The sequence below is a fragment of the Fukomys damarensis genome, unplaced genomic scaffold (assembly GCF_012274545.1).
Source record: "Fukomys damarensis isolate Sample0158 unplaced genomic scaffold, DMR_v1.0_HiC HiC_scaffold_25, whole genome shotgun sequence".
Lineage (NCBI taxonomy): Eukaryota > Metazoa > Chordata > Mammalia > Rodentia > Bathyergidae > Fukomys > Fukomys damarensis.
Genome location: NW_022900937.1, coordinates 18,664,759 through 18,689,504, shown reverse-complemented (window position 1 = coordinate 18,689,504; position 24,746 = coordinate 18,664,759). Strand labels below are relative to the sequence as shown.

Below are 24,746 nucleotides of genomic sequence, written 5' to 3'. Positions count from 1 at the left end.
ATATATATACACACACACACACACACACACACACACATATATATTATATACACACACACAAATCACATTTTCTTTATCCATTTGTTGTTGGGCATCTGGAAGGTTAAATGTCATAATTTCACCTAACATCTACGAGGATTACTCTGCTTAGAGGAGAAGAGGCTGTATGGAGACAAAGGAGGACACAGGGAAATAGGAGGCCCCTGCCTACTCTAGTTGACAAATGATAGTGGCCTATAAACAAGGTAAAAGTATTTTTGTCCTCTGTCCTTTCCTTTCCTTTTTCCTCTCCCTCCCTCCCTCCCTCCCTCCCTCCCTCCTTCCTTCCTTCCTTCCTTCCAAGAGGGTTTTGCTCTGCTGCCCAGGCTGGCCTTGAATTTCTAGGCTCAAGCACTATTCCTGCCTTAGCTTTCCAAGTAGCTGGACCACCATGTGCCTAGCTCATGTTTTGAGAAGCCTTCATATGTTAGATCTACTCTGAAGACACAGTCTGTAGGGCTTGCTCATGAATGGGATATGGATATAGATGACTTGTCCTTATTCATTTCTTTGACCAGCCATGCAGTCCAGAAACATACTGAATCTAGTATGTGCCAGGTACTGTGACAGGGTCTCTACAGATTCAAATGAGCAGGACTATCTGCTGACTTTCAAGAGCAACTAGTTTAGTCCTTTTGTAAAGAACTTAAATTTCTTAAGCCCAGCACGGTAGTCGACACTTGTAACTCCTGAACTCTGGGAGGCTGGGGCACAAGGATTAAAAACTTGAGCCCAGCCTGAGCAACTTAGCGAGATCCTGTCTCAAATTTTTAAAAATTCAAAAAGGGCCGGGGACGTAGCTCATTGCCAAGGCCCTAGTAAGACACACACACCCCACTTACAATTTTACACATTAGCAAGACAACTACTAAGAAATAATGACTCTCCCAAGACTAAAAAGGATCTGGACTTTTTACATCAATGATTATTTGAAGTCAAATTTCAAAAACTTAAAGCTGTTTTCAAATTACTTCAAACTCTTAGATGCGTAATAACCTCTTATATGTTCTAAACGCAATGTAGCTTTATCGAGAATTTAAAATTTTCACTAATTTAGCTAATGTTTATAAGTTAACAGTTTATCTTTTATACATCGAACAGGAAGAAACTTTGTTTCTTCTAAATATCTTATGACTTGAACTTTTCTCAGAAGCAAAAAGGGACTGCCACCCAACATTTTTTTTTGTTTGTTTGGTACCAGGGATCGAACTCGAGACCTTGCATTTGCAAGGTAGGTGGCGGAACCACTGAGCTAAATCCAGCTGTTCTTAATGAGACAGTCTGCTATTTAGACAAATCTACAGGTGTCAGCTATATTTGTTTTCTACAGTCTGAAAACCTAAAACCTTCACATAATTGCAATTTCCCTTTAAAAGGTCATACTATGCCTCATTTAAAGTAAGATATAATATTTGGTTAAAGATTTCTATCCAAACTACAAAAATAATCTTAAAAAAAAAAAAAAAGCAACCGAAAGGATTCTAGTCAATGAGAAGCAAGTCATGACTGAAGAGAGGCACAAAGTAAGTATTTATCTCATAACCTCACCTTTGGAACCAAACTCAGGCGCAGTCTGACCAGTGTGCAGATACCTGTGAGGGCTGTAGATCTGATCGGGCACATCAGCGTCACAGGAAAGTAAAAACACGTAGTATTTATGAGTGTGAGTTGGCGTGGGTCTGTGGAAACTTGAAATGCATCTTCCAGGCATAAGTGTCATTTGACTGACCAGCAACACCAGTTGAACAATCATTTTACAGCAATGACTTTTTCTTTTTCTTTTCAGTACTGGGGACTGAATCTAGGGCCTGAGCTACAACCCCAGCCCCATTTTATTTTTTTGAGACAGGGCCTCATCAAGTCCCTAAGATGCCCAGGCTGGGCTCAAACTTGAGACCCTCCAGTTTCAGCCTCCTGGAGTGCTGGGATTCCAAGAACACAGCCCCTTGTGCAGAGAAAAGTCCAGGGAGAGAAACGCAAGTAACTGACACGCGTGGCAAATACATCGGCGGACATGGCTGATTTTTAGCACCTCACGTGCTGGTGTGCTCATTTATCTGTTAATGAAACTGTGAAAACCAGATCTCTGGGCTATATGAGTGTCAGGATTCTACGCCATACACAGGGCCTATATATGCAAGTATACTGGAGTTTAGCCTCGTCTGAGAAATGTCCTCACCTCTGGGAAAAGATAAATTATTCAATAACTGACATGGAGTCAATTATCTGTTTGAAAAATATAGCTGGACCCCACCTGACTTCTTTAATCCAAAATAAAATGAAGGTGGTACAAGAAATTTTTTCTAATCTTTGTAATAAAAAATGCATGCCTATTATTTTAAAAATGATATGTACATACATATTTATACATGTGACTAATATATGTGTGTTAAACTCATTAAAGTAGAAAGAAAAAAAGACTACAGATGAATGTTTTTCCAATATCCTCAAATGTGGAAGCTCTTGCTAAGTGTAACAAACCCAGAAGTCACAAAGGAAAATACGATAAATTTGACTGTGAAAAAATTTAAACTCCTCTATAGGAAAACAAAACAAAGAGAATAAAAAGACCAAAATAGCCTAAGCATGGTGGCCCATCCCTGCAGTCCCAGCACTCAGGCAGCTGAGGCAGGAGGATTAGGCCAGCGTGACTACACTGAGTTCAAGGCCAGCTTGAACTACATAGTGAGACGCTGTCAATAAATACATAAATACCAAAACTGTACACACACTTCAACAGCACAAACACTAATATTCAAAGGGTACAGAGAAGACCAACCTGGCCCCCACACAAGGACGACATACAAATTTAAGTGTTTCATGTGTTTTCAACTATTACTCTGGTAACCAAAATGGCTAAAAGATAACAAATTTAAAGCTTCTTTATGTCATTTAATGCCCTGTAATTAGATGACCAACTAAAAAGTTATTTTATATTAAGATGGACATTTAAATGTGTTTCAAAAGATAATATCAAGATTGTCATGCTGAAATACTGTGTGTGGCTGCTGATCTCAAGTTTTTTCTGTAAAACTTTATAATTATCGTCAGATAACATTCTGCAGGAATCCAACTTCTGAAACAGCCATGCTTGGTAAAAAGTAACAGTCCTCTGGTTATATTTTACATTTCTTTTTTTTTTTTTTTGGTACAGGAGATCAAACTCAGGTCCTTACACTTGAGAGGCAGGTGGCAGAACCACTGAGCTAAATCCCTGCTCCTATACTTTATATTTCAAAGTGCTTGATATCTGGATGAGTATAACAAGTTAAGCTCACTGTACTGCGATGCTGACATAACTGATTTTCTCTTTTGGGTGTTCAACCACTGAAGTTTGGAGACCAGAACTAGCAGGTAGCTGGGTCAAGAGGACAGCCAATATTTTGGCCCTGGCCCTTCAAGTGAGGACCCTTTTCTACAGGATCCTACAATTTTGGCAAGTCACCCGATCTCCTGAGCAGGAAGACTGCTGAACCCCAAAGGACAGGAATCAATGAATGTACAGGGCCTCCCCCCAAAACAGAAGAGATTTCCCATGCTTTCACAGAGAGCAATATGGTCAGGCAAGACCGTGATCCATCTGGTGGCTGACAATGACAGAGGGGCTAAGCGTCTCTACACAGGATTCCAAAAGTAATGGCTGAGGAGACTTAACTGATCTTGATAGACAGCAAGAGGTTAACTTTGATTAACACAGGCCTTACTTTACCTTGGTCTTAAAACACCTAGCAGAAAAGTATAACCAAAAGATATATCAAAGCAATACCACAGTAATAAAAGCTAGATATAAAAAGGGGCTCCGACCACTTGCTGACCTCTTTTAGCATTTTCTAGCTACCCTGGTAGCTGACCACTACTATGATTCAGTAAAGCTAAAAAAACCACAGTGGAAGCTACAAAAGCTCAACAAGAACAGTTAGGATACCTCTTCAGAGCGGGGACTATTACAGACTGCTGAGTTAGGTAGAAATAGAAGCAGCCAGACAAGGTTAGGCCCTCTAAGGAGTCAGTGCAGAAAGATGAGAATGCGAGAACACATCAAAACTGTGGCTGGGGGCACATTTGAAGATTAAAATCACAATGGCCAGACTTATATACTTTCCTAAGGAAGCTTGAGATAACTGGAACTACCACCCTTTTGAGATTTCACATACAAATGAACCATTATTTCATTAGGGGTGGGCCATCCTCACTAAGACTAAGATTAAAGACAAGACTAAGACTATAGATTATCTACCAAGGTTAAGGATGTCATTCATCCAAATACCCTTGCTACTACTGGGTCAATATTAGCCAAGTGCCTATACGTCTGATTTCATTGTTTGATTATAGTTTTGATCCACGTTGTACCCACGTTGTGATTTTACTCTATAAAACTTTCTCAGAGATGTGGCAGGACCCTACCTGTCTTAGGAGGTATTCCTATTCCCCCTTCCTACTACCCAATAAATTTTCCTACTCAAAAAAAAAAAAAACAAACTAAAAACTAAAAAGAGCAATAAATCAAACAATAATGCTTATAACATAAGACAAAGGGGCAATTTTCTTCATATTGGAAAGCTCTTCTATCTATTTGAAAAGACAAATAATCTAATAGAAAAACAGGCAAAGGTGACCAAAAATAATTCATAGGTGTTAAATACAAATGGAAAGATGCTAAAGCTCATTTATAATTAAAGAAATATAAAACAGCAATTTAATAATTTTTTTACCTATCAAACTGACACTGACTAAAATGTTTGCTAACCGGGTTGGTGAGAATGGAGAGAAACAGGAAGTGAAGACTGGTTCTGTGGCTGGAAAGCAAACATAATAGCTACAGAAATGTAAAATATGGGCGCTCTTTGTCTAAGGAGTTTCAGGCTTTAGGAATAAGTGTATTTCCACAATGTGGAAATGTCATTAACCTTAGCATTTTTTCTAATACTGAAAATCTGATAATTTAAATGCCCAACTTTATGATATACAAAGATATGACTATAAAATTAAGTATAAAATAGTTGTCCAAAAGAATGAAGCAGATCTGTGTATAAGACAACTGCCTTGATATGGCTGTCGCCATTTTGGTTAGTGACCGCCATTTCATACCTTAAGTTTCCATTTCCTCCATTACCCATCATCATCACTAAGTGAAACCAATGCGTGAGCAAGGCTTGTCCATATAAGGAATGGATTACAAATAATGACCCTGAGTGGCTGCCCGCGCAGCTAATGCAATTCCCGACCCGCTTACACCAGCCACTGCTATATAACGAAGCCCTTTCCACCCAGCTCTCTCTCTTCTTCCTTCTTTGCCAAGTACGCCACTGTGCCGCAGAGGCTCTACAATAAATCTCTCATAGGAGCTCTGTCGGTGTGTGGAGTGATCTTTGGCAGGCACCAGTTTCTTTCACTGTGTACACTGATGTTGGAAGGAGGTCCAATATATGCTATTAAGTCGGGGTAGAGGAAAGTAGTTGGAAGCCTGGTATGTATTGTACACAGAAAAAATCTCCATAAAGATACAGAAGAAATTGCTAACAATGAAATCAGAGAATGTGAGGAAGTGGGGATTTTAGTTTTTGTTTTGTTTCTATGCTCCTTGATTGTTTAATGATTATTTACATCTTTTTTAATTAAAAAAAATTAAACACTAGCTATTAACAAGAACTTTCATTTGTGCTTTAGTTGTGAGGGAGAAAGGACTTAAAAGAAGTAAGGAAAAAAGGGGAGTTAAGTACCATCAGAGCAAAAGGTGAGTTAAGCACAGATAGGCCTCCTTCCTCCCACCCAGCCTTAACTCCATCTGGAAACGCCACCCCCAGGACAAGAAATCAGAGTCAAGATCATGACAGATCCTCTGCTCACCAGGACAGTAAGTAAGGGGAGATGTGTTTGGGGACTGAACTGTCCGCACCAACAAATTATATCCATGCCCAAGCAACAGCACAAATAACTCCCAAAAGGAAATGGCTCATTTGGCTTTGGAACCTGTGTATTTTATCATTTTCATATGAATATGAACACATCTAGCATTCCATTTTGTTCAACAAGTGTGCTCCTCTAAGGTGCTAAAGCTCAGTAATAGAAAGAGAGCAAAAGTGAATCAAAGAACTGTGCTTATCGGGCCGGAGATTTAGCTCAGTGATTCCAGCACCTGCTTCATAAGCACAAGGACCGGAATTCGATCCCCAGTACCAAAAAAAAAAAAAGAAGAACTGTGCTTATCACAAAGTGACCAGAATCTAGTGAGGGCAGGAAACCCCCGCACAACCAACCAGAAAATGATTATTAGTGGTCTCACTGAAGAGATGGCACTTCTCAGCCCTGGACAATCTCTACACTACCTGATCTTTCTGATTTTTCCATTCTCTCAACTTTCTTCTTTTCCATATTTAGGGAAAATGGAGATCTGACAGCTGCCCTGTCACTTGCTGCTCAATTCAGATCACTAAATATAATAACCTCTCTCTTCTCTTTTATGTAACACTGGGAATTGAACCAAGGGTCTTCACACTGAGCTGTATCCCAAGCCCTGGTTTATTTTGAGACAGAGGTTTGCTAAACTGCACAGGCTGAGCTCAAACTTGTGATCCTCCTGCCTCAGCCTTCAGAGTGCTGGGATTACAGGCATGTGCCACCACGCCTGTCAACAGCACCTACTCTGTGCAAGAAATCAATTAGTGTTAGGTTAGATACACTTTTCAGTATAAAATGTGCTACTGTAAATATTTCTTTGAATAGTTTTATTTGAGGATTGCTTATTTTACCCAAACCACTGAAATTTCCCCCAAATTCCAGTAAATTAGCTTGAGTTATACCTTAACTATATATACACATATATTACACATATATATATATATATATATATATGAAATAGTTATTATATATGTATATACATATATATACACACATACATACATATATATATTCCATTTACTGGTTCAGATTTCTGGTTCAAAAAATAAACACACCTAGAACAACCATGAAAAATATTAGGCCAGGATTGCAAGTCTATAATGGAAAGTACATTTTTTTTTTAAATTGAGGATCAAACTTGGGACCTTGTGCTTGTGAGGCAGGCGGTGGAACCACTGAGCTAAACCCCTAGCCCCTGGAAAGCACATTATAAACCAAACAAACTGGGCGTGGTGGTGCACACCTGTAATCCCAGCACCCAGGTGGCTGAGGCAGGAGGATTGCTGTGAGTTCAAGACCAGCCTGGGCTACATAGTGAGTTCCAGGTCAGTCTCAGCTACACAGAGAGACCCTGTCTCAAAAAACCAAACCAAAACAAAACAAAATAAAACAAAACAAAACAGCAAACACACAAAAAACTAAAGCTTGGCATAATTTTTTCTGGGTGTTTGCTTTTTGAGTTTTTTGTTTGTTTTCTTGGTTATAAATGTGCAAATTTTATAGCCAAAATTACATGTGTTTGGATCTGAGTTTCAGTTTTCTCAAAGGTACAATCTTCCGACTTCACAGAGTCAGTGTAAAGATTATTAAAGCCACAGAATCAACCTATGTAAAGCATCCAGTTCGCTGGCTGACACAGAATAGGCCATCAATAAGTGATAGTTAAAATAACCCATGTTATTTTTACAAATTTTAACTCAGGAAAATCATGGGGCAGGCACAGGTCCCGGGATCCAGAAAGCAAGAGTACAAAATAAGCTTCTTTTTGCCATACTTAAGAAAAACCAGAACACGCCATTTCATTTATGACCACTCTCAGAGCAGGTCAGCACAGTTGTAAACGTGTGCATTGGGATCTGCTCCAGAAATCCCAGTTGGCCACTCACTTGAGCAAGATGCCCACAGATGTCCTTTCCTTGAAGGAGATTCCCTAAAGGAGATGTCCACCCTTGGCTAGAATGGAGTTAAGGCAGGCCTTCATTGCATTCTGCAGAGACCTCGTGGGTGTGAAACTGAACAAGCTAACCCACAGGATGCTCTTAGCACAGCGTCTGGCAAGATGAAGTCCCCAAATGCTAACTCACAGAATGGCAGCGACATCCAGTACCCCACAGAGCCACTGAGAGGAGTCTGTGTAGAGCTAGCAACACTGTGTGAACTATTTCAGATACATGTAATGTTTCTCAAATAGTCTATTGTGGTTAATAAAATACTAATTACATTAGCACTCCTGCTCATAATAGCTTTCAAAACACAAGAAATGACTGTTGAAAATATTCAGACTCTAGAGAAACACACAAAGTAAAAAGTGAGTTTATTTATCTACCACCACCTTTCCAAGGCTCTACATCCACTTTCTAGGGGAGACCCCAGGAAAACACTGCAGTGTGTACTACTTGGGTCCTGGTCCTCAAAATATTATGCAGAAATGGCATAAATAGGTTTATTAAATGGGGGTATACCGTATATCATTTGCTTACCCAATAGTAAATCTTTCCAAGTCAATGCACAAAACCCTAACTTACTCTTTTCAGCTACTTAATACTTCAGAATATGGGTAGACATAATTTATTAATCCACTAAATAGGCATTTTGCTTACCTCCAATTTTTAGCTATTAAAAATAATCCCACAGTGAACACCTTGTCTGAAGGGCATTCGGCACATGTGTAGCTATTTCTGTTGGGTAGCTGCCAAAAGGAGGATCCTGCTAAGTCAAAGGTTTTGCACATTTTATAATGCTGATTTTTGCTAAACTGTCCTCCGAGAAGACGTCCCCGTTGTACTGTCACTAGCCATCTTCTTCAAAACACAAGAACAAAAAATATATTATCATAGAGGCGTGTGGTGATGCATGCTTGTAATGCCAGCACTCTGGGCAGCTGAGGCAGGAGGACTGCCAAATTTGTGCCCAGCCCAGGCAATTTAGCAATTTCTCCAGACCCTGTCTCAGAATTTTTAAGAAAAAGGGAGATGGAGGTTGAGATACAGCTCAGTGTGTAGGCCCTGGGTTCAACCTCCAGTACCACTAAATAAATAAATAAACAAACCATATTCTCATGTGGAGAAAACAAATATTTCTACAATGAAAAGTACCCTTCACCTTAAAATGAGATGGGAATCACATCTCCAAACCCTTCCTTTGCCCTTCTTAGCACTTGAGCACCCCTATGCTACCAGCTAAGCTCACAGCACGGCCTCTCTTGCAGTGACCTGGTTTGCACTGAAACTACTTTTCTAGGAAACCTAGCACTGTCCAGAAGCCAACAGGGCAGAAGGGAAGGAAGGTAGAGCCGAGGTGCTCCCACCCTCACCAGTAAACCACGCAAACAGAATTGTTCTGTGCAGTGCTCCCATAAAGCTTGATTCTACTACACGTTTTAAAGCCACAAAGGAGTAAAAACCTCTTAATCAATAATCATTGGCCTACAGGTAGTTTACATGCTTCATTTTGTTCCTCAATATTATTACGGTGAGGCGCAAGAGCAGATAAAGGTCATGTTGGTAATTAAAGCTATATTGTAGAAATATGCACACCCAAGATATGATTAAATAAGAAAATATTACTCGGTTCAGTATCATCATTAAACTTGCATTAATTTATAAATATTTAAATGTACCATATGATGATCATAAATAATCTGTTTTTGTCAGTTTCTAAAGTAATACAACCCATAAACCCTTTGAAATATTACTGCAGAAAGAAACAGGCAAGAACACATGCAAGCCAGACTTACATTCAAATGCTGTAGTTGTGGCTTCAGGCAAAACCTGGCCTATCACATCCTAAACAAAGACAGAATAAAGAAACACAATTAGCCATCTTCTTTATTGCTAACATGTGGCAAATCCTAGAGGAAATATGAGAACCTGGGAAAGATTTTTGAAATGTCGGCATAAACTATAAAAACATTAGCTCATAATTACACTTAGCCCAGGAAAGTAAGCCCACAGTTTCAATATCTATTCCAGGGAGAAACATTTTTAGGAAAACCTTTAGATCGTATTAACAATTTTTTAGTCTCAATTCAAGAGTGCATACAACTACACTATTGTGTGTTTACACAAACACACAGTATCTTCTACAGGAGGCTGTAGAAAGTACTACATGTGGGGGAGAAAAGGGGTTTGGGAGTCAGATCACTCTAAGATTGGATCTCAATCAATTGCTAAGATGTACTGGTCCAGGATTTAGCTCAGTGGTTCCCCCGCCTGCCTCACAAACACCAAGTCCCAAGTCCGATCCCCCATACCAAAAAAAAAAAAAAAAAAAAAAAAAAAGTAAGATGTATGACTTAGGAAAAAAAAAATCACTTAACCTCTCTGATTATCTTCCAAAATTAAATCTTGTAATAAACATAACCTTAGGACTTGGCACATTGTAGACAATCAACAAATGTGGTTTCCGATACCCAGTCAGTCACACGGTGCCTTGGGCTCAGTGGTGGGATTTCAATACTCAAAGCCTCCTTGATGATGACAAAACAAATGCATAGAGCTCCATTGCATACAGTTCTTGTCAACCTTTACTCTTGAGCAATGGAAAACATTTAATGACACCAAAGCAGAAGTTAATCTAGCTTCAAAAAAATTCAAAAAGTGTATATGATCTGATATCAATGTGTAAACAAATTTACAAAGTTGAAAACAATCAAAAATTCTAGTCTACAGTGACAATTTAAATGAAGAGGCACAGAATGGCAAAAGCCTGGGAAATGCGATCCTCCTCACGAATGGCCTGCAAACCTCATTTCTCCCGGGGAGTTGGGCCACAACTGGCACCAGGCAGCTGCTCCCAGTATTTCTCAGCAGGGAGCCCACAGCTCTTCCAAGTAGCAGAGTGAAGGCTGCGACTCCCTTCTAAAGGCAATTCTTTAGAAGCTTCTGCTGCAGTGGCATTTGCATAACAGTCTTGCCTCAATAGTGCCTTTTTCCCCCCAGAAATAAATCTGTGCATGTAAATTGATCAAAGAACTATCCCAAGCAGCTCTTACTCATTAGACTCTGGTCTTAACGGATGAAACACTGATCCTTTGAGTTCCTATCTATAAAAGATTTGGGGGTTAGAAAATGTTCTCTACACACTGGTAGGGAGAAAGGATTTATTAACAAGGAACTGTAAGTGAGGAAGAATAAAGCAGGCGGGCAGAAGAGTCACACATGACAGCACAGACTCTGAAATGCAGCCTCCAGGGCTGGACGCTGGCTCTGCCTCTCACTAGTGGGAGCAAAGGAACTGCTTGCTCTGTGCCTCAGTTTCCTCATGTAAAAATGAGATCATAACTGTACCTACCTTGTAGTAGTAGTGAGTTGATACTCATAAAAGGCTCAGCACAATGTCCAGCACATGGCAAGTGCCATATCAGTATGCGCTAAATACAAAAAATCACTGATAATTACAAACCTCATAGTAAAACCTTTAAACTCACCACTCGACAATCAGCGGAGGAAGACAGACATGGCTCAACTGCATCCTTCTGCAACACTTACTGAAGACCCTTTCTAGCCAGTACAGGAAGAAATGGGGAAGGCAGGGAGAGAAACGCTCTATCCCGGTCTTCCCCGGCTAGATTCTCACTGGTGACTTCCAGGAACTCCAATCACTGCCAACTAATCTGGAGATGTGAACTGTACTCTGCAGAATTAGCAAACTAACTTAGGTCCTTCCTGCTAGTGAAGAAGCAGATCCCTTCAAACAGCAAACTTCTGCTGGGCAACAATGGCATGTCTTACCCACCAATATAATCTGATATGGGAAAAGCGGGGGGGGGGCAAGCAATTGAGACAGTCATGTGAACACAAACGACCACCTTATTTCCTTAAAGAAATAAAACGGGACCATGGTAACAACAAAAGGGTAAAAAGTCTGAAAATTCGTATCTACTAGTCATTTTTAAGCAGAATATATTTAATGATTTTATGTACATCTTCCAGTTAAACTTTAAGGACTAACTCTAAGGACTTATTTCTAAGTGATTCTTTCTTACTCTCAGCAAGATAATATTTTACCTCACCTTACAAAGCTTCAAAATTTAAATATCTTTCTTTTTTTTTTTTTTTGGTTTTTTTGAGACAGGGTCTCACTATGTAGTTGAGACTGACCTGGAACTCACTATGTAGCCCAGGCTGGTCTCAAACTCAGAGTGATTCTCCTGCCTCAGCCTCCCGAGTGCTGGGATTACAGGTGTGCACCACCATGCCTGGTTTAAATTTATATATCTTGATGGTGATCATTTCTTCTTTCCTTCTTCTCCCTTTCAATAAATCAAATAAACACCTGACAGACTAAAAACCTAACTAAGCATCTACAACATACCAGGAGCCTTTTAAGTATGCTATAAAAGAATTTTCTGGTCACAAAGATAAAGACCAACAATATAAAACAATTCCAGGATGATAAAAGCTAACTAAAGACAACAATACCAAATCATGACCAGAAAGAGAACAAAATCAGAGGTTCCGTTTATACAAAAACTTCGCAGATGAGGGGGAAACCAGAACTGGGACTCAGAGATAGGATACCCATCTGCAGAGGTTTCTACAGAAAAGAGGAGAAACAGAAATCTCAAAAACAGACACAACAGCCACTTCCAAGGTTTCTGTCCTTGAAGACCAGGTAGGCCTCTTTCACATGATAGCCAGTCCCCAAAGATTCAGACAAAAGACAAGGCCCCAGAGTCCTGAGACCTGCCCAGTGTCTCCCAGGTACCTGGCAAGGCAATGCCTGAAACCCTCAACTGAGGGTCAGAGATGGTTAGTGTGACTCAGCGACACAAACTCTAGGTGGCTTTACCAAGGTACTTTCTCCCTCCAGGGTTTCATGCCTCCTAGTGAAAACTGGAATGAGAGCTGGGCATGGTGGCACATGTCTAAGATCCTTGCACTCTAGGAGGCTGAGGCAGGAAGATTACAAGTTTAAACCCAGCCTAGGCAATTTAGCTTCTTAGCCAGACATTGTCTCAACATACGAAATAAAAAAGGACTGGGAAGGTAGCTCGGGAGTAGAGTGTAGCTTGGGAACGTAGCCCCTGGGAGTTAGAGAAGCATCGGTTAGAGGATGGGGATACTTCCAGGTTTCTTGTGGCTTTAAAGTTAAAGCCTCCAAGCCAGAGATACTGACATTCTGTCGGTTTTTGCCTTTTCTTGATGAATAGATGAGTTGGAGTGGGAAAGAAGATCAGGGGATCTAGGCTTGCACACTGCCAAGCCACACAGGAGACAACAACCTCGGTCGGGCCCTCCCTGGACTCACCTAAGTGGACATGTGCGGACACCTGCACTCCGAGCTCTGACTGGGGGCTGTCACTGCAGTGTCTCCTTTAGCCAGGCAGCCTTGACCCAGGAACAACTTGGAGGTGCTCAAGAAGCAGAACCAAGCCCCTACACCCCTAGCGTGGTAGAGGCAACACTTCCTGAGCACTTACTAGGTGCTAGATTGCCCTGAGCACTTCACAGGAATCCACTGCAGCAGTCCTCAGAACTCTAAGCACTATTTTTATGCCCCTCCATCTTTCTCTAAAACAGATGAAGAAACAAAGAAGACACTTGTCCAAGTGGTAGAACTTCCTACTCAAACTCCGGCAGTCTGGCTCCAGATTTTTGGGGGAATTGGGCAGAGGGATGGTGGTACTAGGGATCAAACTCAGGGCCTTGCATGCTAGCTAAGCACTCTACTGCTAAGCTGCATCTATCACCCTTTTATTTTTCATTATTTTGAGACAGGGCCTTGCTAAGTTGTGAAGCTGCACAGCTAGGCTTGAACTTGCCATCCTCCTGTCTCAGCCTCTCAGCGTGCTGGGATTATAGGCATGTGCCACCATGCCTGACTCCCAGCACTTTTTACTTGGAGACAGTATCACAAAACTGCCCAGGTGGCTTCCAGCTTGCAAACCTACTGCTTCAGCCTCCCAAGAAGCTGGGTTTAAAGTTATGTGGCACTGGGCTTAGCTAGTTTGTGATTTTACACTGTACTGATCTACTTCAAATAGTGCCTTCTATTTTTTCAAATGAATAAAGTGAGAGAAAGTTCATCTTCCTTGTTGTAAACACACTATCAGATTCCATAAATCTTTGAGGCAGGTATCATCATCCCTAATTTACAAATAAGAAAACTGAGGCTCAGAAAGGTAGAGTGACTCACCCATTTAGCAGGACAACTGGCACTGAAACTCAAATTTCTTGGCTCACAACCTAGTACTCTGTGCACAGAACTATAATGCAAGCATCCTATTTAAGCTTCCTCATTAAATACTTTGGGGTCCTATGAGGCAGCAGAAACAGAGGGGAAGCAGAAACCTTCTCCTCCAGAAGCTTACCTTCCAGGGGTATGGATGGGCAAATAATCATGACCAAATGTGTGCTTTGCTGGGGTGTGCACCCAAGGCTGAAGAACACAGAGGTGGCCACATAACCCACACTAACACAGAGGACAAGGCCAGGGATGTAGCTTAGTGGTACCATGCCAGCCTGGCATGCCCAAGTTCCTGAGTTCGATCCCTGGTACCAGAAAAAAAAAAAAAAAAAAAAAAAAAAAAAAAAAAAAAAAACACAGAAAACAACTGAAGCCTGGCTTGGAAAGCAAGGCCAGGTGAAGAAAAGGCCAGAGCAGGGACAGCCTGGGCACCAGGGAGAAATGACAGTAATTCCACCTACCTAGAACACAGGGTACTCACAGGGGTGTGGTAAGAAAGGAATCTGGGTGCCTGGAAGATCAGAACCAATCAAGATAGACCCAGAGAACCATGATAAAGGAGCCTGGGCCAACCAAGAAAATCTCTGTGTATCAGGGTGTGGAGAACTCCAGATGCAGAGAAGATGGTACTCTGCATGAAACTGCTGCTGGCTCAATGCAGCCTCTGAAAATCTGCATGGCTTGGGTGTTCAGTAACATCCACAACGCAAAATGAACTTATAGGAATCAAGTTTTTATCCAAGACAATAAAATCTTCTTCCCAAGAACCTGCCACTCCGGCCCCTCTTATCTGGCAGGTAAGTTTTACCGTATGTCTGCCTCTTCCAATGTGCCTCTTGGATTCAGTATATAAAATGGACACGGTGCAACCTGTACAAGTCAAACTAAGACTAGAAAGATAGGAAATAGCTGCAGCATGAGGAAAAAGACACTAAGAAAAATAGTCCTTTCACCTTACCTCAGTAATTCCCTGAAAAAACAAAACAAAAAAAAGGTGCAGGGGCCAAACAAGGCCTACAGGATTATATCCAGCTCTAATGTTCCATAATTTCATTTGCAATATATTCTCAGTATCCTAAAGGTAATACATTATCAATTCTAAGATGCATATTTTCCCTCTACTTTAACATCTCTGAAATCAGGCTATTTTTGTCACAGTTTAACAGACGGCATTTTTTTCTTTCTTGGTGTTAGGGAAGATTTTTGACTTACAACCAAGGACCATTAGGTATGCTTACATTAATATTACCCTGGTTTCCCTTTCCCAGCAGGCCAAAAAGTTCAGAGAACTCAGAAGAAAGACATGGCTGGAATGTGGCCAGGGACATTCCTTGATTACTTGGGAAAAACTCTCCTCTAAACTCAGCTTTTACTACCCCAATTGGTAATGTATGTGCGTTCCTGTCCAGGCTGTGAGTTTGCTGAGGGCAGAGGTTCAATTTGATTCATTTAATTTCCAAGGTCCCTGAAGATCTGCCAGGTTGCAGTGGATGCAACTGATAAATGCTGTGGCTGAAGAGAGAGAGAAAAAATCTACCCCCAGGAAGGCCAGCAATGGCCACCACCAGTAGCTTAGGCCACCAGTGGCGAAGGAACTGGCCACCCAATATCCTGAGTCCCCCTCCCTGGGATTGGGACACTGAGATTACCACTCACCAGCACATCTCTGAAGAGTAACTGAGGCCCGGAGTGCACTGTCCAGTCCACCGCGCCACTATTTGGAATCTTGATGCGAATCACCAGCACCTGGTTCTCCATGGCGCTGTAGGGGCCAAAGGCCAGCCACAGCATTATAGGTAAAAGGGGCTCACATTCTGTCCCCTGGGTAGGAGGGGCTCCAAGAGGTGACAAGAAGGGCAGAGGGTGAAAACTGAGGACGCGAGGGCAAGGGATGCCCAGGAAGGGGCCCGCAGGCACAAGCCAGGCCCAGGCTCTGTGGGGTTGGATGGGGTTCCCAGGGTAGGTGCCCTGGAGATTGGCAGGGGCCAGGAGGAACCAGAGGTCTGGAGGTTGTGGAGTTAGACAAGAGAGCAAACGGAATCGTGACGCTCTGGGCGGTCAGTGTGGATGCGAGGAGACTGCCGAGCAAGGACCCCACTGGGGCACACACACCGGCAGGTGTCCGCCCCTCTGTAGTGGCCCAGGGGAGGGTCCCGGACCTGACGGGACTCGGTCCAGGACTATTAGGAAGGAGCCTTGGGGCTGCCGGACCCGGAGAAAGCCGAGGGGGACCCGGGGCGGAGGGCCAGGGAGCAAGTCCTCTGCCTCCCGGGAACCAGAGAGCGCGGAGTTTAAGGGCTCAGCCCCCGCTACCCGAAGCCGCTCGAACAGGCTGCGGCGGTGGCGGCGAGAAGAGGAGGAAGGCGGCGGCGGGCGCACTGTTACTCCGGAACCAAAACGCGCCGGCGCCGGAACCCCGGGAGCCGACGTGAGGGACCCGCCTCCTGTGGCGCCATGTTGGAAGAGGGCAGCTCCGGGCGGGCAGCACCGTCGGAAGGCTGCGGAGCGTAAATCCTGCGCGCTCACCAGACCCTCGGTTCCCAGTGAGGCGAAGGCTCTTTCTCGATGCTTGTTAAAGGCTGAGACGTGAAAACATCTAACAGAGGACGAAATTAATATAGGGTTAGAGTCTGCCTAAAGCCAATTAAAGGCTTAAAATTGCGTATCGCTTGACTTCGAAAAGGGGACTGCGCCTCTCTTTTATCCACACTTCGTCAAGCCTTGCTGATTTGAGCCTCAACAGCAGCAAGTCAAGAACTAAAAGAATTGAAAGGTTCTCCTCTTATTCCAAGTCAGAGGTCCGGAGGATCATCTGCCTTGCACATTAGCAGGACGCATATGAATTTTTAGTGAGGTCCCCTAAGAGTGCCCTAAAAATACGATACAGCCCCCAAGTCAAAAGCAATGGTAAAGAAACTCAGTAAGGAGTTTAACTGCTTGGGAACAGCTGCAGGAATAGCCTCGTAATCTCTTAACAGTTGCAAAAAAATCAGGTCTAGACCATATATTTTCAAAATTGCAGTTGCTGGGCTGGGGATTTAGCTCAGTGGTTCTGCTGCCTGCCTTGCAAGCGCAAGGACTTCAGTTCTATCCCCTGTACAAAAAAAAAAAAAAAAAAAAAAAAAAAAAAAAAATTGCAGTTGCTTATGCCAGAATTTGTTTACAAGTGACAGCATGTAGCTTCGGCCTTCCTCTTTTTGTAATGAAAGTGTACCTATCAGCTTTACTTTTGGAATTTGAATTTTTCATAAAATCAATGAGGAATAGTGTCTCTTTCCTCTCGAATAGATAAGTTGATTAATGTAAGAAAGCAAAAAATCTAAAAGTTGATCATTTTTAGTATAATTTTTAGTATAATATCATTTTTTCTGAATAATTTTCACTGCCCAAATTTCGTTTATATTTAATTTGAAAGACCACTGCCGGAGATAAATTATCACCTTTTAGTTGCTGTAACTTAATAGTTTAGGTAGAAATTCATTTAGTCGGATCCTCTAGGTATTGTACGAATCCCTCTTCCATCCTGCATTTCAGTCCTGAAAAACCCTTCATCCAAGGTCCTGATGTACTTTTTATTGAAAGTTCATTTCCCATTATTTGAGAAAATAGACCACAAAACTAGCGATTTTCTATGTACCTATGATTTGTTTAAATGTCCTTTTTATTCATAGTACCATAGGGAAAACCAACTCCATTTGCCAAATTTGCATACATATTCTGAAGCTTTTCTAACACAAATGGAAAACTATAATTCTTTTTCAATATTTGCAGTCAATATAATCACATTTCAGTTAGCCTTCATAGAGTAAAAAATCTTAACTTTGATGGTTTGAACAAGGATATTCCAGAAGTCTCTTAACTCTTATTGTAAGATATATCAGTCACAGATAATACTAGGCAATTTTATAATGATCTTGAGATAAAATACTTTATATCTTTACTGCATAAATAAGCTCTGTTATCTAGATTCAAGGTATATTTAAGAGCATTGAACTTATGCACATGGTACGCTTTTTTCTTTCTTTTTTGATAGTGTAGGTAACGTCAGGTAGTCACTTAGCACTGGCTGAGTTACTTTGTAGCCATAAAGCAGACTGTGGTAGGAAATCTGTCCTCACTTGTATTTTTTCTTTTTCTTTTTTGGTTTTATTTATTTATTTATTTTTGGTTTTTTGAGACAGAGTCTCACTATGTAGTTGAGACTGACCTGGGACTCACTATGTAGCCCAGGCTGGTCTCGAACTCACAGCGATCCTCCTGCCTCAGCCTCCCGAGTGCTGGAATTACAGGTGTGCACCACCACACCCGGCCTCACTTGTATTTTTTATTGAAGGGCAATTATAATTTGGATATGACATGTCTCCCAAAGGCCATGTGCTGAAGACTTGGTCCCCAATCTGTGGCATTGTTGGATGTGGTAAAACCATTAAGAGAGGAGGCCTAGTGGGAAAAAGTTATCTCATTGGGAGTGTGACCTTGCAGGGGATATTGGGAGTCCCACCCCTTCCTTTTTTCTTGTTTCCATCTGCCATAAGGGCAGCAGATTTCTTCTGCAATGCACTACCCACCCTGATGTTCTGCCCCACCCCAGGCCCAAAATCAATGCTGCCATTGACTGAAACCTTCGACGCTATGAACCAAAATGAACTTTTCCTCTTTGCAATGTGTTTACCTCAGGTATTTTGTTTCAGTGGTGAAAATCTAACACCAGGAACTTAGAAATGTAATGGAGAATCCCTCTCTCCATAAAATTATATTCTGATGGCAGAAACAGAAAAATGAGTAAAATATAGGTCCCACAGTGGTAAGTGCTAGGAGAAAAATTACCCCAGAGAGAATCATGAAAACTGTCGCGAGCCGCGACGTCGGGGTCCTGCCAGCAGGTCCCAAACCCGAGGGAAGAACAGGGGAGCAGTTTCACGAACTTAGTTCCAGGCTCATGCTCTCTTCGTAGCAAGGCCCCGTTTATTTTTCAACGTGGGGTATATATAGGCTAAAACCGAAACCAAAAATACAAACAGGGTGTAGCAGACTGGAAAATTCACAAGGTTCTACAAAACAAGTATTATGGGCTACATTTGCTAGGCAACAGGTCAGACCACCAGTTGAACTAGCCCATTGCTATGGGCGACAGCACGTCCGTGCTGGCGAGGTGACTCAAAGTTCAATCATGGCCAGGCCTATGTCAAGGCTTACCATGATGGCTCACCATAAAAACAAAGCAGGCCACCCATGTGATGGCAATGGGAAAATTCCCCCATATTGTCTCCTACCTGCTGGTAAACTTAATGAATAGAGACACTTCTGCAAAGTGTCTGGTTTCAAATTTTTAAAATTTACGATAAAATAGACATAACATCAAACATACCATCCTAATCACTTTGAAAAGTATGTCATTCAGTAGTGTCCAGTATGTTCACATTGATGTAAAACCAATCTCCGTAACTTTTTTCACCTTTCAACACTGTAAAAACGTTTAGTCCCTGACATTTTTTCTATATCTATGTGTTTAATCTGAATGCATCATACAAGTAGAATGATGCAATAGTTGTCTTTTTGTGTCGGGCTTATTTTACTTACAAGAGTGTCTTCAGTGTGCATCCACATTCTAGCATGTGTCAGAAGTTCCTTTCTTATCAAGGGTGAAATAAGACAACTAAATATACACACAGAATTGTGTTTATCCATTCATCCTTTGGTAGACACTGGGATTGCTTCCACTTGCGGCAACTGTGAACAATGCTACTATGAATATATGTGTAAAAATCCTATTCCAGGACTAAGGGTGTAGCGTAGTGGTGGAAGGTGTCTTAACATTTTCAAAGACTGGTTTGATTTCCAGTACCAAAAGAAAACAAAGTAAAATAAACCAGATCCTGTTTTGCTTTCAATTCTTCTAGATATTGCATTAGCCTGTTTTTCATTGCTATAATGAAATACCTGAGCCAGGCTTACTTTATAAAGAAGAGGTTTATTTACCTTACAGTAATTTGGGGAGGTTCAAGGACATTTAGCGGGCATCAGCTCTGTTCTGGTGAGGATCTCACCGAAGACAATGTTACAATAGAGGGCTCTTGTGTGGGAGGAAGGGATTACTGCTCAATACAGGAAGCCAGAGAGACTTGGGCCAAACATCCCCTTCTAGGGGAAGCTCCCCAGTAACCTACAGATCTCCAAGTAATCCCTCCTCTTAAAGGCCCATCACTTCCCAGTACTGCTTCCCTCTGTGCAAGTCTTGAACACATGAACTTGTGGGAGGAATGCATTTATATACAAACCAGAGCAGATATAGTCCCAGGAGTAGAATTGCTGTATCATATTTTCTGTTTAATTTTTTTGAGGAACCACCATAACATGACATAGCTGTACCATTTTATATTCCCACTCAAAATGCCTAAGTGTTCTAGCTTCTCCACATCTTCACCAATACTTGTTATTTTCTTGTTTTGCGTTTTGTGGTCAAATTATTGGGTGTGAGGTGATATTCATTGTGATATTGGTTTGTATTTAATAATTTCCAGCATTCAGAATCTTTTCATAGGCTTGTCCATTTGTATATATTCTTTGGAGAAATATCTTTTCAAGCCTTTTGCTGATTTTTAAATCATTTTTGGTGGTGTTGTTTTAAAATGTTTTTGGGGGGCTGGGGGATTTAGCTCAGCGGTTTCGCTGCCTGCCTTGCAAGCACGAGCACAAGTTCGATCCCCAGTACCAAAAAAAGAAAGAAAAAAAATTTTAATAAGGAAAATTACATTTTGGTACTCTAAATTCTGAGTGGTTTTCTTTCATTGCTTATTATCTTGCTCTCCATCTTGAATCCTTAGTCCAGAAGCTGAACCCTCCCATCACCACTGCTACTTCCTTAGTCCAGAGTGTTCCTTCCTTATCTTCTGTTTTCACCCTTGACTGTCCTGTAAATATTCTGCTCTCAACCTCCTTGTCAGAGTGAGATCAGCTCATTTGTTTGGTTAAAACTCTCCAGATGGCTTCCTACCTTATGGAGAGTCAATGTCACAGTCTTCTCATTGACCTACAAAAATCTACCCATTCCACGAAATGACCTCTTCTGAACTTTGTGTTGTTCTTGATGTTGGGTGCTGGTCATTGACCCAGAGCCTCACACATGCATGCCTCTACCACTGATCTATCCCCCAACCCCTCTTCTGAACTTTAGAACATCAATTTCTGCTACTCTCCCTCACTCACACCAGCCTCCTTCTCAATGTTCCTTGAACACATTGGGCATCCCACCTCAAGGCCTCTGTGTTTGCTACTTTCTCTACTTGGACTGCTCTTATCCCAGATAACTGCATGGCTCCTTCCCTCACAGGTCTTGGATCCAATGCCACCTTCTTCCTGAGGCCTTCTGCAACTCCAGACCTATCCATACACCCTTTGGCACAAGCGTGAAGGTGAGCATGATTGCATGATTCCTAGTCCCTTTCTCTTGTTACTATTTCTCCTATTTAACATATTTCCCTGGAAACTGGGTCCTGATGCATGCAGCAAGGAACTGGAACCTCACTTCCTTGGTCCTTGGCTCTTTATACGCTTAATGAAATAATTCAACCAAGACACGTAGGCCATGCAGAAATATAAGTAGAATTTATTGTAAAGTAGATATATACAGAGAGGCCTTCAAGTGAGAAGGCATGAAATGTTGTGCTCTGTGTGAGCACAAATTATTATGAATTTATTATATACTGAAGTCTTTCTTCACTTAATGGCAACACGTGCTATTTTGGACCCTCGTTTGTTTCAGGTCCGCTAATGTCTAACTATCCAGCTAACAATGCCCCTTTTACTCATTTATTTGTCTCTCCACCAGAAGAAGGGAGGAAATTGTGTGTCTATTCACTTCCATAATCCTACTACATAAGAGACTAACTTGTGGGCATTTTCAAATTTGTTGAATGAATGAATGAATGCGAAGTAAAGTGGATTGAGTGATAGGAACTCAACTTGCATGTACTTTTTCTGCCTGCCTTGGGCATTACTTGCTCCTCTTCCTGTTACCACCACTGCTGCCACCAAACCAAGACTGACAGCACATTTTATAGCAAACAGTGTCTCCTATCATATGGTCAAGAAATCTGTTTGTCACTTTCAGTGTGAGTCCTTGCGTATAACCTCCAGTATATGTTTATTAATTTAGAAAACTTAGAAGATAATAGATTGTAGAAGACAAAAGAAGCGGCTTTGCTGTGTAAAAGCCTAACAGACCCCATCCTAACTGAGTAATCAAGTCTGACATCACCAATAGGAAGTCATGCTGACATCTAGAATGCACTAAAGTGATGTGAAAAGAAAGGCACTTGATCTCTGTGGTCGTCTTTCCCCCAAACCCATCACCCCAACCTAATCGCGAGGAAAGCATCAGACAAATCTAGACTGAGGAGCATTGCACAAAATACCTCAGAAGGACTCCTCAAAACTGTCAAGGTCACAAAAAAGCAAGAAAAGTCTGAGAACCTGTCACAGACCAGAAGAGACTTAAGGAGGAGACATAGCAACTAAATGAAACATGGGGTCCTAGATGGGATCATGGAAAAGAGAAAGGGATATTAATGGAAAAATTGGTGAAATCTGAGTAAGGTCTGGAGTTTGGTTCATAGTAATGCATCAGTGTTGATTTTTGTGTTTAGTTTTGACATATCTATAGCAGTTATGTAAGATGCTAGCAGGGGAATTTAGGTGAGAGTACACTAGAATACTTTGTACTATCTTTGAAACTCTTTTGAAACCCTAAAGTTTTTTCAAAATAAAAAAATGTTAAAGTAGGATTTCTACACACCAGCAATAGTATCCTCTCAATTTTAATTGAAAAAAATATTTATAATACCAATAGCAACAAAATAATAAATAAGCATCTTCTTCATGTTGCTTACTATGTTTTTTAAAAGAAGACTATGAAGAGATATGGACAAAATGAACAAACTCCAAGGAGTCTGACAGGCTTATCTGTTTCTTTTGTTTTGACAGAAGTGAAAGAACAAAAAAATAGTGCAAACAATTCCAGCACTTGTGCAGAGGTAGAAGTGACAGTTCAAAAGATATTCACAGAACATCACTATGTGTCAGGCACTGTGAGTTTTAGATACTCTGCGATGAATTAATTCATTACTTTAAAATGCCCCTGGATTTAATTTCTACATAATACATTTTTCCTTTAGGCAGAGCAGGCTGTTGTACTTTGTTTCTTCTCATTGCTACATCTGTATTACTTCAGTAGCGTGGGATAGCAGCAGTACATCACTCACTTTTGAGTGCCTCTTTACATCATGAAAGCACTTCTGCATTGACGGAAGTGTCCTGTGCATCGCAGGACACGTGTAGAGTAGTGGCTGAGAATACGGACTCTGCAGACAGATTTGGGGCATTGGAAGAACTCTCACCTTGTGTTACCTTGGGCAAGATGTCTTGGTTTCTATAGCTGAAAAATAGGCATTAAAATAGTGTCTGAATCATAAGGTTGTAAGAGAAGGATTGAGTTAATATGTATAAAGCTCTTAGAGAACTTGGTCAAAGCAACTGCTTTGTGTCTGATAAACTTACTGTACATGTGAAGACACTAAAGCTTAGAAAGCCGAACTTTTTCTCTTTCATTAACCAGCATTGGTAGAGCAAGAACCTATACCAGTTCTTTTCTCTTCAAAACAGGGTTCATGATGTTATACATACAGTGGAAAAGGGATAAATACTAAACTAATTAGTACGACTGGGAATTAGATGTAGACGTGCAAGAATGATAAAGTTTAGAGTTAAAGAGAACTTTAAAAATTACTAATTTAGGGCCAGGGCTGTAGCTCAGTGGCACAGAACCTGCCTGGCAAGCATGAGGTCCTGAGTTCGATCCTTGCTCAAAACAAAACAAAACAAATCTAATGTAATCTGTTGACTTAACGCTGGAATTCTGTCATTTTTTTAAGGAACTGTCATGTATCCTGTAAACACAGAGGGCCCTGCCTCATGAGGTGACCCTTCCATGTTTTAAAGATGCAATTAAAGCATTTTTCTTAAAAATAAATAAATAAATAAATTAAATAAAACATTCTTCTTGCATCTTAGCACTAACACATTGTTTCCAGTTCTGTTTAAAAAGAGTAAGTGTAACGGTCCCAGTGCTCTCTGTTTAAAATTGCACTTCATTTATTTTTGCACATCACCTAAATTTGACTTAAAAATAACACTTGCTGATCAGGCATAGTGGCACGTGCCAGTAATCCCAGCTACTTGAGAAGCTATGACAGGAGTGTTGCAAGTTCAGTGCCATCCAATTCTTGCAATTTAGCAAGGCTCTATATCAAATAAAAATTTTAAAAAGGGTTGGGAGTATAATTCAGTGCTGCTTGGGCTCAATCCCTAGTATCACACAAAGAAATTCATGTGATATGAGATTTGAGACATTTAATGGCATTTTTTCTCTTTTTTAGTGGTACTGGGGGTCAAAGCCAGGGGCACTCTTACCATTGACCTATATCCCAGTCCTTTTTTGTATTTTATTTTGAGAGTCTTGCTAGGTTGCCTAGACTAAGTTGCCATGAATTTCTGGTTCTCCAGCCTTAGCCTCCCAAGTGGTGGGATTATGGGCAAAGATGGCACCTTTCAAAATACCCCAA

At 41.2% G+C, this 24,746-nt stretch overlaps 1 protein-coding gene across 3 annotated transcripts in view; it reads right to left on the bottom strand.

The window, feature by feature from the left end:
* Map2k5 (mitogen-activated protein kinase kinase 5) overlaps window positions 1–16,686 on the bottom strand; it is a 243,336-nt gene extending 226,650 nt beyond the window's left edge. The window contains exons 1-2 of one of the 3 annotated variants that reach the window (XM_010643300.3): window positions 15,784–16,686; window positions 9,674–9,722 (exon numbers count right to left, since the gene is read on the bottom strand). In XM_010643300.3, coding sequence (XP_010641602.1) covers window positions 9,674–9,722; window positions 15,784–15,918 — 184 coding nt within the window. In that variant the 5' untranslated portion in view covers window positions 15,919–16,686. The remainder of the gene's footprint in view (window positions 1–9,673; window positions 9,723–15,783) is intronic. The other 2 variants (XM_010643297.3, XM_033755996.1) reach the window with 2 other exon arrangements.
* Window positions 16,687–24,746: the final 8,060 nt, after the last annotated feature.